The sequence below is a fragment of the Nyctereutes procyonoides genome, unplaced genomic scaffold (genome assembly GCF_905146905.1).
Source record: "Nyctereutes procyonoides isolate TBG_1078 unplaced genomic scaffold, NYPRO_anot_genome, whole genome shotgun sequence".
In the NCBI taxonomy this organism is placed as follows: Eukaryota; Metazoa; Chordata; class Mammalia; order Carnivora; family Canidae; genus Nyctereutes; species Nyctereutes procyonoides.
In genome coordinates, this window is record NW_026575135.1 from 11,598,755 (window position 1) to 11,613,386 (window position 14,632).

Genomic DNA, 14,632 nt, shown 5'->3' on the forward strand with positions numbered 1-14,632 from the left:
CAAAAAACAAGAAGCTAAACTTCTACACCTCACACTACGAACAAAAATTCACAAAAGATCACATAGACTTAAATACAAGAGCTATGTAAGTCTTCAGAGAAAAAACAGGTGTCAGTCTTCTGTTCTGACCTCCCATTAGGCAACTTCTCTTAGTATGACACCAAAGGCACAAGCAACAAAGAAAAAAATCTCCAAAACAGAAATCAAAAACTGATACCCCTAACCATTAAAAGAAAGTAATAATAAAAAATTTAAAAATGCTATAGAACAATTGAGGCAAGTATCATTCACTCACTTCAGTTACTTGAGGGGGGAAATATTAGCATGATATATAAAGTATCTTTGAAGAAACATGTAATTATAAACCTTGAACACTTGAAATGTTTTATCATATATATGGACAAAATATCTTTCAAATGATTTTCTAAGTATTAAAATGCTCTTTATAAGACTTCCATCTCAATACACTTGCTAAGTAAGATAAGACAGGGCAGTAACTGATTCCCTATTTACAAATATTAACAATAAAGGCCAGAGAAAAATGAACGACTTGTCTTTGTATCATACAAACTAAGTTACTGCAGTGCCTCATGTGAACTGGTTAACCTAGTAAGGATGAAAACAGAATCGTGGTATCAGGTTCTGATGTTTAACGTACATATTTTTTATATATAATTCACATACATATCTATTTTACACTCTAGTGACAGCAGTAAAGTAAAATTTAAAAAAGTGAATAATCTTGAGTTAGGCATTCACTTTAATATAATTTTCTTCATAAATTTTAAGACCTAGATGAAATTTTTAATTTTTAAAAATATTTATAACTATTTTATAAAGCTAGATTGGCATTCATTGCTAGTCCCTTGGCTTCACAAAGACCAAGATGTGAGAGCAGGGATGAAAAATACACGGTCTTTACCTACTGTTAATCCTTAGAACAATGCTATATTTGGCTCTGTCCAATATAATATCACCAATGGCAGAGATATTCTGTATCTGTGCTCCCAAGGCAGCAGCCACTAGCCCCATGTGACTAATGAGCATCTAAAATGTGGCTAGTGTGACTGAAGAACTGAATTTTCAGCTTTACTTCTACTCACCCTTTCTATAGCTTCTTTTTCCTGAGGTGTTACTTGAATGTAGTTCATATGACCACTTCCGGCTTCTGCAATTCCTCCACTGCCACCTCCACCCCCTCCTCCTTGACCACCAGCTTCTTGAACTGGTTCATTTAACATCTGAATAAAATGCTCCTGGTGCTGGCTAATTTGCTGTGGTAATTTGAAGAACAGAAAAAACAAAAAACCAATGCAATGACAAAGTATCTTCAGGAAACTAAGAATTCAAATATGAGAGAAAGCTAGAACTTTGCAACTGCCTTATTTTTAGAATGATTCTGCATTAGTCTTTGGAAGAATGTGATCTCTCTTATAATATTAACGAAACTTGGTACTTCTGAGTGAGGTAAACAGCGAAGAATTAAAAGAATTCAAATTCTCTTTCAGGGTTGCCTGGGTGGTTCAGTTGGTTAAGCAGCTGCCTCTGGCTCAGGTCATAATCCCAGGGTCCTGGGATGGAGCCCCACATCAGGCTTCCCTACTCAGCAGAGGGTCTGCTTCCCCCCCTCCCTCCTCTCTCTTTTCATGCTCTCTTGCTCTCAAATAAACAAAATTTTAAAAACAAAAAATAAATTCTCTCTCATAAATGCATCCATTTCCCCAAATTAACGTTAAAAAAATTACTGGGGGCCTATAAAAAGAAACAGAACTTCTGTATCTTCCACACTAGTAGGCAGTACAAAGCTGTATAAAACTTACTTTGTGACTTGAGCATTAAATAAGCCCATGGGTATGTCTTTAAGAGGCAGTGCTGCACTGATAATAAGTTTGGGAAAAAAAGATTTTACAAACAGTTTCTATGGTAAAGAGTTTCTCAGATTCTTTAATAAAGTATTTCCCCAAGGATGTAAAGTGTTAGTAGCTGATCAATTTAAATTAACCTAACCTCCACCCCCAACACACTCTCTCTTTTTTTTAAGTACATCTAACCTATAGTATGTTCTATTAAATGCAGCTCAGAAAAAGTTTATGGAGCTTGTGGGGGGGGAAAGGGAGTACTCATAGACTTTAAAAAAATATGATATACTTTAGAAATTCACTTTTGAAATTAACTCTAGTTAAATAGTTACCTGCAGTAATTGAGGATTTTCTCGACCTATCTGTTGTAGCAATGCTGGGAGCAGGGAAGGATTCTGTTGAATAATTTGTCTCATCTGTTGAAATTGAGGCTGATTCCGTAAAAATTCAAGGGGATGTCCTAAAAATACATAAATATTTTTAAGCAAAAGCAGCCATTACACATACAAAAGGCTGGTTCAATCAGAATTTTAGACAGCAAATGCTGTCAAGTAAAAAATAGTTGTTCTCAGATGTACATAAAAATAAATAATGTCAAAAATTTTTCAATTGTACCAACAGGCAAGTCTTATAGTACAGAAATTACTATTTGCATAGGCAGAGAGTATAGAATGACGTTTTCCTCAATAGTCCTGGGTACTCAATATTATCAAATAATGAGAATGTATGACCTGCATGTACTCTATCAAATAAAAAGTACTAAAATTGTTCCTAAGATAAATATATACCCAGGACTAACAAAATGAAAAAAAAAACCGCTTATTTTATAAACAACCCAAACCCTTAAGAAAACAAAAAACAAACAAGACAATCTGAGCTTGAATTCCCGGGAAATTCTAAACCAAATAAGTGAAAAATAATACTTAAAAATTAAAATGTTCAGATACGTAGATAAGAAGTTTTGTTAACACAAACTTGAACTACAATTAGAAAAACAACTTTGGTTATGATCATTAAACCTAAATATTTATAACACATAAATGCTTGAGATAAATAAGATACAAGTTGGTACTAATATATTTACAGCTTGTTAGTTCAAAGTCCCATAACAATAATAAATATTAAGGATGCCAAATAAGATACAGAACTTGCAACTTTTTGGAGGTAGTGTGGTTGTCTGATTATTCTTAGGAAGTCAAAAATTGCATGTAATTACGTTTTTGAGGTTTCTAATTCTAATGAGAATTCTTTATTTTTTTTTTCATGAGAATTCTTTAGATGTTATTTCTTAAATTACTCAAGAAAACCATTCAAATTAAAATGGCCATAGGAGTATGAGAAGTATCCTTTCTGTGACACCAGTTTTATAGATGAAGAAATTCAGACTCAGAAACTAAGTTAACACACTAAGTACAGCTAAATGGAATAGGAGCCCATATCTGAATCAAATCTGAGGCCTCGTCTTTCACTCTCATGCCAACTCTGAAGCAATGAAAAGCCTGTCCTCTGGTAAACTGTACACAAAATGCCAGGGCTTTTTGTCAACCAGAGCTGACTGTCTTAAGTACAGCTAGGAAAAGCATCAAAGAAGGGCTTCTTCAAAATTAACAGTTTAAATTACTTTATCAATACGGCATACAGAAGGAAACTGAAGGAGAATGCAGTTAATTCCTGGGCCTACCAGGCCTTCCTCTGTAGTCACACCTTTAGCAATGGAAGGGTAGGTGCTGACCAGTACAGGGAGGTAAATTCAAGCTTGGCTTTTACCTCTAGATACAAGTCTTCAAGCTTCTCAGTGTTTTATTTCTTTGGTGGTATAATAATCACTAGGATCCTATTGGCTTTGAACTTATACATATTTTATGACATTCATAGGGAGAGAGAAGAGACAAGGTGAGCAAACATTCTGGCTTCAGAATGTAACACAAAATGTGAACTGGAAAGCATTTCTTCCTTGAAATAGGCTAAACAAATGCCCTTTGCCAAAATTACAATGCTAAGGCCTCAGCAAGAAGATATGTAACAGCTACTTGGGAGAATTCGTTTTGGGCTCTTCTCTAACATTAATGGATAGAGACCTTGTGTGAAAAGTCCTCCAGATGCTCCAGGGACAAGCCTTACCTCAGATTAACCATATGTTAGAAACTCAGGACCGTGCCCCCTCCAACTCCCAGCAGCCCAGACTAACCTCCAGGACTCGCTGTGGTTGTTGATGCTGTTGTAGTTGCTGCAGCAGCTGCCACCGAAGATGGAGGAGCCCCAGTGCTGACTGCGGGAGGGGTGTCCACCACAGCCTGACTCTCTCTATCTCCAGGGATCCCCTACAATACAATTTCCCAGCTTTAAAATAGCTTGTCATTCAAAGTTAGTTCAATACAATACAAAGTAAAAGATTTATTGACCTATTTAACGTGCTTGTCTAATTTCCAAAAGCATCAAACAGATGTCTGTTTCAATTAAAAGGATTAAGATTTATCTGAAAGCTGCATATATTCAAATGAGATTAGAAATGATCTGAGCATGGTATAGAAGAATATATATTGCTATAATGTAAGGCAGCACTGTCCAGAAGTTTCCATGATGAAAGAATGTTCTCTGTGCTAAAAAAATTTTTTTTAAAAGATTTTATCCATTTATTCATGAGAGACACAGAGAGAGAGGCCGAGGGAGAAGCAGGCTCCATGCAGGGAGCCAGATGTGGGAGTTGATCCCGGGTCTCCAGGATCACACCCTGGGCTGAAGGCCGCACTAAACCACTGAGCCACCCGGGCTGCCCTAATTTTTTAATATACTTTTAATTTTATTAAATTCAAACAGCTACCTGTACTAATAGTATTTAACAGCTATTTTACTAGGCAGTGTAGATCTAAGGTATAAAGAGATTTGTAGTTTAAAACATAAGTCATAAAAATGATTACATATAGCAAACACATTACATCTAACATCAAAGATCATAAACTTGGCAAATAATAATGTACATTTTTAAAAGGCTATTAGAATTTTACAATATCAATACAAATCTTACTAAAATTGGGCATGTTTGTTTTTTATGCTATACATTACTTTAGTTAATTCTGAACTTTATAGAAACTTTCAGCAGCTCTGTGATAGAAAAGTTTGCATTTGTAACCCTAGCCTTAAAATTACCCAGAGGGGTTCCCTGGGTGGCTTAGCAGTTTAGCGCCTGCCTTCGGCCCAGGGCGTGATCCTGGAGTCCTGGGATTGAGTCCTACATCAGGCTCCCTTCATGGAGGCTGCTTCTCCCTCTGTCTATGTCTCTGCCTCTCTCTCTCCTCTGTGTCTTTCATGAATAAATAAATAAAATCTTAAAAAAAAAAATTACCCAAAGAAACAGGTTTTGATGCATGTGCAATTCTGAAATGATCTCTAGGGAAAAAAGGTCTAATGGAGACAGAGACAGTGGCAACAGTGGCCAAGTGAGGAGATCTCCTCTACAGATACATGGTTCTGAGAAAGTGTCATCCAAAAAGTATCACATGCAAAAAATTAAAGTTGATTATTCAAAACTTAAAAAGTACATATAAGAACCTTAAATATTTCAAAAAAAAAAAAGAATCTTAAATATTTCAATATTTAGGTGATGCTTTTTCTAAGTTGATAGCATTTGTTTTCTGAAGTTATTTTTAACTTAAAACTGCACTGAAACTTTTGGAACGCTATTTTGATGGATGATTTACAAGACTTTTCATATACAACATATTAAAATAAGTCTTTATGAAAGCCGCATAGATTGTGGAAGAAGAATGAAAAGGAAATATTACATGTAGGTAAGGGATGATAATGGCAAATGCTTCCATTTCTCAATAAATCAGAAGTCAGAATCATAAACATACAAAGAATTAAGCATAATGAATCACATCCAGGGTAATGGTTGCTGGCATTAGATGTCACTCCAGGCATTAGAAACCAATGTTTGTGAAAATCTCTTGACTACTACTGACCATAAATAAGCTAACAATTCAAATGCCAATGGAACTAGGCAAGTTAACAGTGAATTAAATACACAATGTTATGTCAGGTAACAGGGAATGGATGGAAAGATAGTGAATTAAAGAGTCTATAATCTAAAACTTTTCCTTTTTTTTTCTTCTAAAACTTTTCCTAAACCCTTGCAAAAATCCAGAATCCAAATTGTTCAGACAAACCAGCCAACTGAATTAATTAATGTCCTCAATAGTACACATCCAGGAGAGGTGCCTGGGTGGCTCAGGCGGGTTAAGTGTCTGGCCTTTGGTTCAGGTCATGATCCTGTGGTCCTGGGATCGAGCCCCACATCGGGCTCCCCATTCAAGAGGGAAGCCTGCTTCTCCTCCTCCCTCCCCCAGCTTGTGCTCTCACTCTCTCTGTCAAATAAAATAAAAATAATGTCTTTAAAAAAAGAAACTGTATATCCAGAAGTATGCTGGCCATCCATAAAGCTACTAAAAGGGTAGATTAGATTTTTCTGTCCCCACCCTCCAAACACACAAACTGTCATCCTTTGAGGATGACATGAATGGGGCAGAAGGTAGTACTCCGAGTGGACAGCCAATTTTACAACTCATTTAGCCATGTCCTTTCCTATCTAAAACAATCACATCAAAATTACTTACTTACTTATTTATTTATTTAACATCAAAATCTTTTAGGTTACATTTTACCAACACAAAATGTTAACATACTAAAAAAATGAAAGCATTATGTAAATTACTAGCACATACTCTCATTCTCCCATTAACTGTTATTATTCTTTTAAAATCTTTGATATTTTGGTCTTAAACTAGAATAAAGTGAAATATTTCTCACCATTAAAAGATACTCCACTGCTCTGTCAGGGTTGTTGAAACTGGCTCTCAGGGCTGCAATCACTTGTTCTCGTTCATATCCCATTGACATGATCTCAGTTACCATATTCTCATAAGACTGACCTGTCACTAAAAAAAAAAAAAAAAAAAAAAGTGTGTGGTGAGGAAAAGAAAGGCAACATTTAATATACATTTCTTCCATATTTCTTGAGTGTGTATGCATATACAATGCTTCTGGCACTACAGGGCAAAGGGACACAAAGACAATTAACAGCACAAACTACAACATATATAATACGGTAGGTAGAATAATACCCCCCCACCCCCAATAACCTATAAATATGTTAGGTTACAAGGCAAAGTGGAATTAAGGTTGTTAATCAGCTGACTTTAAGAGAGGGAAATTATCCTGGATTATCTGGGTGGGCCCAATGTAATCACAAGGGTCCTTAAAAGAAGAAGGAAAACAAATGGGAGGGTCCAAGAAGCAGATGTAAGAACAAAAGGAAAAATGCAAGGTCACAGATGCTATGCTGTTGCCTTTGACGATAGAGGAAGGGGCTATAAGGAATGTGCGTAGCCTCCAGAAGAAATTTCCTCCAGAGTGTACAAAAAGGACTGCAGTCCTGATGGCAGCCCAGTGATTTAGCTCCTTGATTTTAGTACAGTGAGTACTATGTTAGACCTCTAACCTACTGTGCCTTAAATCTGTGTTGTTTCAGACAAAGAAGTCTGTGGTAACTTACCATAGTAACAACAGAAAACTAACGTATAAGTACAATAAAAATATCAGATACAAATGTATGACAAATACAGGACAGAATTAGCAGATCAGAGAAGACAACCTAGAGGAGACAGATTAACTACTTTTTGAAAACAAGTAGGAGGGACATTTCAAGCAATCTATTTAACTGTTAACAACTTTAGTTTTCCCTTGACACCTTTTATCATCAAAGCAGAGGTTAGAAGGAGGAAAGTCAGACTTTCACATACCATACAGAGTTGGTGCAAAGCCCCAAGCACTGTTATCCCAGGGAGTCACTTCCCACAGGCTGCCTCCAACCCAAACTCGCTCTTTGTGGAAATGTCAGACGACAGACAACAGTCTGAAAGAAAGCCAACTCTCTAAACTAAACTTATCTCACTTAAGCCATCTTTTCTTCCACTTCTCTTCTGGGTACTATTCCCTTTCTTGTCTCCTCTAAGAACCGGACCCTTTGGTTATCCTCCCTTTTATCCACCTCCCACCCTTCACCCTCCACTTCATTATCCTCATCAGCAATTAACTATATCCTAGAATGTCATCTTAAAAACAGAAGCATAATCCCTTGGCCACGTCCCAATTCTTCTTCTAGGAATTGGTCCATTTGTCTGCTCCCTTCCCAGGCAGCTAAAGCTACCTGCACAGGCTGTGTCCATGTCTCACATTCCACCCACTCCTCAACCAATACTGATACATGACTTTGAATCTCTAAAGATTTCCCCCTCAGACGTGCCCCACCATTATGTGCCTTCTCCATTTCCATAAATGGCACCTCTATTCACCTATGCACAAGAACGAGAAACCCTGGTGACTGAAAGTTCCCTTTCCCTTCCCTTCCACACCTCATCTACCAGCATATGTGCTAGCTCCTATCTCTGAATTATAGTGCAAAACTACCCAGTTCCCTCTTTCTCTACTGCCTTCACTCAAGACCAGGCCACAACAATCTCTGGTCTGGATTACACCCTGCTTCCTTTCCTGCCTCCGAGCCTATAAGCCATTCTTCAGCTGGCTGGAAGAGTGAACTTTTAAAAAGAAAACCTCATCTCATTTAGAGTTCTCAACACTCAACAATCTCCATACAGCACACTCCAACCACAGTGATGTTTTTCAGGTCACTTCAGAAGTCATACCTTCTAGAAATGTCCCAGAACCTTTGCGCGCGCGCGCACACACACACACACACACACACACACACACACACACAGATTCTCTGAGGGTCAGTTCCTTTGCAGGCTCCAGTTCTTAATTTAAAATGTACTACTTTACCATCCTAAGTATGTTCTGTTTTTCTTTATGAAACCTATTATTTCCTTAAAATCATTAATCATGATCTGCAATTTACTTGGTTTCACCCTTTTTCCTTCCTCCATCTGAACAAAAAGTTCAACTGTGCAAGGGACCCTGACATTTTTCATCACCATCTCCCTGGCACAGACGACATTCATTATAGCTGAATGTTTTTTTTTCCTCTGCAGAATTTTCAATAAAGGCATTTAATAGCTAAAAAGTATAATTTTAAAAAACTAAATATCACTGACCAAATGTGGTATTTGTATCTTTAGGCTATTGACTTTTCCTTTCCCCTTTCATAAAGAACTTTTTTTTTTCATAAAGAACTTATTTTAATTTTCTTAACTACCCATTCATGTAATTCTAGCACGAAGTCACTTAAGTGCCAATACCTTTTTAGTAATCTAGTTCCCAGATACAGAAATTAACCACATAAACAAAATTAAGAACTGTGAAGTATCTGAACTACACTATTTTGACACAGTGTTTTTCATGTCATTCTCACAGTAACTCCATGAGGCTTATTTTGAGCATGGTATATATAATAGCTGATAAGTCATAGTAGAGACTAACAGAGGCTGTCAGTGTCCAGAGCCCCCACACCTAGTCATGCTAAAATCATGCCTCCTAATTAATCAAGTTATAAAACTCAAAAGGAAATGTCTATAAGCAGTTTGATACTTTTTAGATCTTAATAATACAAGGGCAAACTACTCATAGGAAACCTAGAGGCTATGGACAACACAAGAGAGTGCTAATGAAGCTAAAGCAGAGAGGTAATGAAGAACCTATGTGTATCATTAGAGTGAGTTTTGGGCTTATCTTCCAGGTCACAAGGAGCTGTGAAAGGAATTAACAATGACCTCAATAGGTCTGCCTTTATATAGAGTCCACTATGACAGGGCCACTGACCAGTTACAAGAGAATCATGCAGGAGTTATCAATGAAGTAAGGATGTGAACTAAGGCAATGAAGTGGCAGCGGAAACAAATATTCCAGTAACATTAGGAAGGAGGGTCATGAGACCCTGAGACCCTGGGCTCAACCAGCCATGAGGGGCAGGGAGGTCAAGGACAATGCCAAATGTTTGGTAGAGATGATGATACAAGTAATGATGAACAAAGGAGAATAATTAGATGAGGGAATAAAACAGGACTCAGTTTAGAACCTAACGAATTTATGGAGGTTGTAGGTTTCCCAGTTGGCGATTTAAAGCACAAGCCTGCAGGTTCAGAGAGAGGTGTGGACTGGAGTTATAATTTTAGGAATCCTTACAGTGTAAGAGTGAGTGGTATTTTTCATTCCCATAATTTCAACTTTGAACTATGATCTAGAGAAGATCCATATGCTTAAAGGTCAGGTAAAATAAAAAGAACTAGAAAGCCTGAAAAGGAATAGTCAAAAGGCATGGATCAAGAAAAGAGTAGTGTTGTAAGCCAAAGAAGGGAAGTTTAAAGTAGCAGGTATCAACATAAAGACTGGGTGAATTAAAGAGTAAAGGGATCCCACAACCTACGTTGTACAGGGTGACAGAAGAGGTAAAGGTAAGACACTGCCTTCAGAGGTGTAGGCACAGTAGCAGCAGCTAAAGCTCGTGCTTTCCAACTGAGGTGGCAGCGGTGTCACCAGACAGTTCAGCATCATCAGGGACAAGTGCCAGTTGGTTCCAGTTCTGTGGGTAGACAGAACCTGACTGATCTCTGTGTCATCTCTTCTAGTACTTCCAGTATCTCTTTACCAACTTCCTAGGATTAAGCCTTTCCCTATTTGAAAGTGATGTCTATTTTGTTGACTGGACACTAACCGATACTCATTTGATAGCAGACTAGTCAGTCTCAGAAAACAGTAAATGTAAAGATGTAAATGTGGGTATGGTATATCTGGGTGACCTTAGGTTAATTACTTACAATCATTTTGCCCCTACATGCTATGGGCAACCAAGGTACCACTTTCACTGCGATGAGAGGATCATGGAGTTCAAGTCCCATTAGGTCAGAGGCCTACCCCCAGATCTTATGAGGTGCTAATGCTGTTGGAACCCTGCTGCTACAGGAACTCAGGAAAGAATCTAGAAGCCCTTATCACTGAAGCTGCTGCTCCCTATCTTCTGCCTCCCTACCATTTCTAGTAAAGTAGAACACTACAAAGGAGAGGAAAGGGGTTGCCAATAGATCAACAATTAGCAAGCACAGTAGGAAATGTACTAGAGGTGTTACAATGGGAAAATAGGGAAAAAACAAGACTGATTTTGGCAAGTTAAGTGTGAAAAAGCATTATATGAGACAGTAAAAGTTGGGGGACAGAAAAGTACATTCACTGCAAGTACAATACAAGCAACAAGATACAGATGGGACCCGACAGGGCTTCAAACTGGAATAAAGGCTGGAGATGAATAAAGATCAAATGAGAGACAGACTTAGTAACGTTTTGTACCCATTTCAAAAACATTTTGTAATAAGCCTATCCACAGTTCAAACTTTGTTAAGACCTCAGTTAAAATTCACATTTGGAAAATGGAAAATTATCTGCTTTGACTAAAAGAATATGCTTAACCCCTAGTAACACTACAATTTAAAGGATTCAATATATAAATATATTAACTTACAAAGTCTTTAGTGGCATTAACTGAGCAATTATCCAAATCATTTAGCAGCTTGATTATATGCAACCATGAGAATGAACACATTTTCATGATCTAGAAAATGAAATTTGGAACCTCTTCCCTATTTCTTGCGTTATTTACAATGTAGATACTTACCAAGTGCACTTGTCGCATCTTCAAAAAGGTTTGACCGAGAAGAATCTCCTGATGTACTGAAAAAGTTTTTAGAGAATTGTACATCAGAAAGTATATAAAAACTTAAAGTTTAGTAACTGTCCAATTTGTAAAGAGTTTGATTTTAATGAAATGTGAAAGTCTGGCTACATACAGTGTTTAAACCGTCTTCTACATTAAATCCCAAAGCTTTACCCATAACATTTATGGCTTGGGAAAAATTTTCAATCTTAAAATTCATTCTATTCTGCAAATGCATCATTTTAAATGTCCAAAGATATAAAATAACAACTGAACAGAATGCTTACCACTTAAGGAACATAAGAAAGTTAACACACAACTATTTCCCCCAAAGAATTCACAACGAGGGACACCTGGGTGGCTCAGTGGTTGAGTGTCTGCCTTCGGTTCAGGGCGTGATCTCGGAATCCCGGGATCAAGTCCCACATTGGGCTCCCTGCATGGAGCGTGCTTCTCCCTCTGCCTAGGTCTCTGCCCCTCTCTCTGTGTGTCTCTCATGAATAAATAAATAATATCTTAAAAAAAAAAAAAGAATTTACAATGAGAAGTTAAATAATCTGTAAGTCAAGTCACAATAGAATTATACCAAACAAGTATCCCCCACTTTTCCAAAGTATTTCTTTTATGAGAAAAGTGAAAATTGTGTTTCATTTGTTTTGCAGCAAGCCTTTCTTTATAGAGGAACACACCCTGAGAAGTGAGGTGGCCCCACCAAGTTCCTTCCCCAGGGACTATACTCAGCAAGCACCTCAGGAGCAAGCCACCACAGCTCTGAACTGCGCCTATGACCATCTATGCTTCATCTAAATTTAGCAAGGTGACGTGTCCTAAGTTATCAGAAAAGCCTGAGAGGTTATTTTATGGTTCTGGGAATGACCAAAATTTTTTCCACATAAATTTACAGCAGTTGCTTCTTAGCTTTATGTCATTTAGGCTTACAGTATGTTTCACAGGGACGCTCTACTTTCAAATAGTAGAGGAAACCTATACACAATAAATAGCCAAAGTAGAAACCACGTCAGGCTGGAAAGGCTAAGGAAATCTTTACATAACAGAATTTCAGTTAGGTCTTATAGGTAAGTTTTGAACACAGAAACTAAAAGAAGGCAATCAAGTCAAGGAATATAGCAAAAAATGGAGAGGTGTGATAAAATCTAAGTTGTAACTTAAATCAGTTTAAAAGGACTAAGTTTCTGCTGGGCAACTGCAGAAGTCTGGAAACAAAGTAGACAAAAACAGGATTATGAAAGACCATGAAGAGTAGGCCAAAGAAAAGTAAATTGAAGTTTACAAAGTAGTAAAAGTAGCAGTTAGCAGTTTAGATTAAAACATACATAGAACACACACTTATACCTGTGTCCCAATTTTAAAAACAAAACACAGTAGGGGAACCTGGGTGGCTCAGTCAGTTGAGCGTGCAACTCTTGATTTCGGCTCAGGTCAAGATCTTAGGGTGGGGAGATCAAGCTCTGAGTGAGGCTCCAAGCTGAGCATGGAGCCTGCTTAAGATTCTCCCTCTCCTCTTCCTCTGTCCCCCCACCCCTCCTGTAGCATAGCAAGACCAAAGCAAGTGTCTAAATTTGAATTCATAAATTATTTTCTAAGCCTCAGTTTCTTCATCAGTACAATGAAGTCAACAAGAACAGCCATGTATCTATCCCAAAGTGTTGTACATAGGGTTACTGCTATAAAGTGTTTAGCAGAGTGCATAGCAAAACATCCGATATGATCACTATGATTAAACTGATTTTTTGGAGTAATTTTTAAGTTATCTTCATTAACTATGTAAGGTAACTTATATTGAAAGCAAAATTTTGAAAAGAATTATATGTAAAAAAACTAATTCTCCTGCCCATGACCCCTGCTTAGAGAACAATCACTACTACCAGTTTCTATATAACAATGACTTGTGTCTTGCTTTTGGGTGTGTTTTTTTAATTATCTCACATAACTGTAACGACCTCAAATTTTCCTCACAAACACACAGTATTCCACTTAATTGGCCAAATCAAGTTCTTCATAGGGAAATTTTAGTTAGGTTTACAACTTTCAAATTCTTTCTGTAGGGATGCCTAAAGTGGCTCAGCAGTTGAGCCTTCAGCTCAGGGCATGATCCTGGGGATCCTGGGGTCCGGGATTAAGCCCCTGCAGGGAGCCTGCTTCTCCTTCTGCCTAGGTCTCTGCCTCTCTCTCTGTCTCTCATGAATAAATAAATTAAATCTTTAAAAAAAAATTCTGTAATCAAATTTATTAATTGTTCCTTTTATGACTTTTTAAATTATTTTTATTTTTCCCATGTTCTCTAGTTTATGGCTTCACTTTTATGTTAAATATCTATCTAGAATTTAATTTTATAATATAAGGTATGTGATCCATCTTTTCCCCTTCTATTTGGCTAGGCATTAATCCCAACAGCATTTTCCCCACAGTGATTTGAAATTACATCTTTATCTTACACTAAGTCCCTGGTATGTATTCTGGTCTGTTTCTAGACTAACCATCTATTTAACTGAGCAATCTTCTGGTAAGAGCCATTCTAAATTATTGCAATCATTACCCAGTATAATACATTTTACTACCTGGCAGGATTAGTCTCCATCATTCCAGTTCTCTTACAAAAACAAGTTGTGCTGTTCTGCACACTGCTTTAAAATTTCCTTCTTTACGTATCTCAGATAAGAGTGAGGTGCAGCTGAACCATAATCCTTTAATCTTGTTTCTACCTCACCACTTCTCCTTCCCCACCTGCAGAGGAAACCACTTATCAGGGTGCTGTCCCTCTGCTACTATTTTTCTACACATTACTATCCATACCCAGAAAATGTATGACAATGTTTTGTGGCTTTTGTTTGGTTTATGGTTGCTGCCCATATTGTTTCATCATGTTTTTCTCACTTGATTACAAAGCCCTGAAACCACATTCACTCACTATGCATACATACTACATACTTCAGCTGGCCGATAGTACTGGATATCAGGGCTTCTCAAACTTTAGGAAGCCCAAGGATTTAGCAGGAGAGCTGGTTTCAGGGATCCACTCCTCAGTAATTCAGATTTTGGTTAGAGGTTTACTTTCAAATGAGCTCCCAGTGATGCTGATGCAGTCTACCTCCAC

General features: G+C 37.4%; 1 protein-coding gene across 1 annotated transcript in view; it reads right to left on the bottom strand.

Annotated features, from left to right (window-relative positions):
• The window catches only part of RAD23B (RAD23 homolog B, nucleotide excision repair protein), a 44,424-nt gene that overhangs the window by 5,092 nt on the left and 24,700 nt on the right, over positions 1-14,632 (bottom strand). Inside the window, exons 5-9 of the mRNA XM_055302064.1 lie at positions 11,479-11,534; positions 6,666-6,793; positions 4,048-4,180; positions 2,192-2,319; positions 1,104-1,274 (exon numbers count right to left, since the gene is read on the bottom strand). Of these exons, the coding sequence (XP_055158039.1) occupies positions 1,104-1,274; positions 2,192-2,319; positions 4,048-4,180; positions 6,666-6,793; positions 11,479-11,534 (616 nt within the window). The remainder of the gene's footprint in view (positions 1-1,103; positions 1,275-2,191; positions 2,320-4,047; positions 4,181-6,665; positions 6,794-11,478; positions 11,535-14,632) is intronic.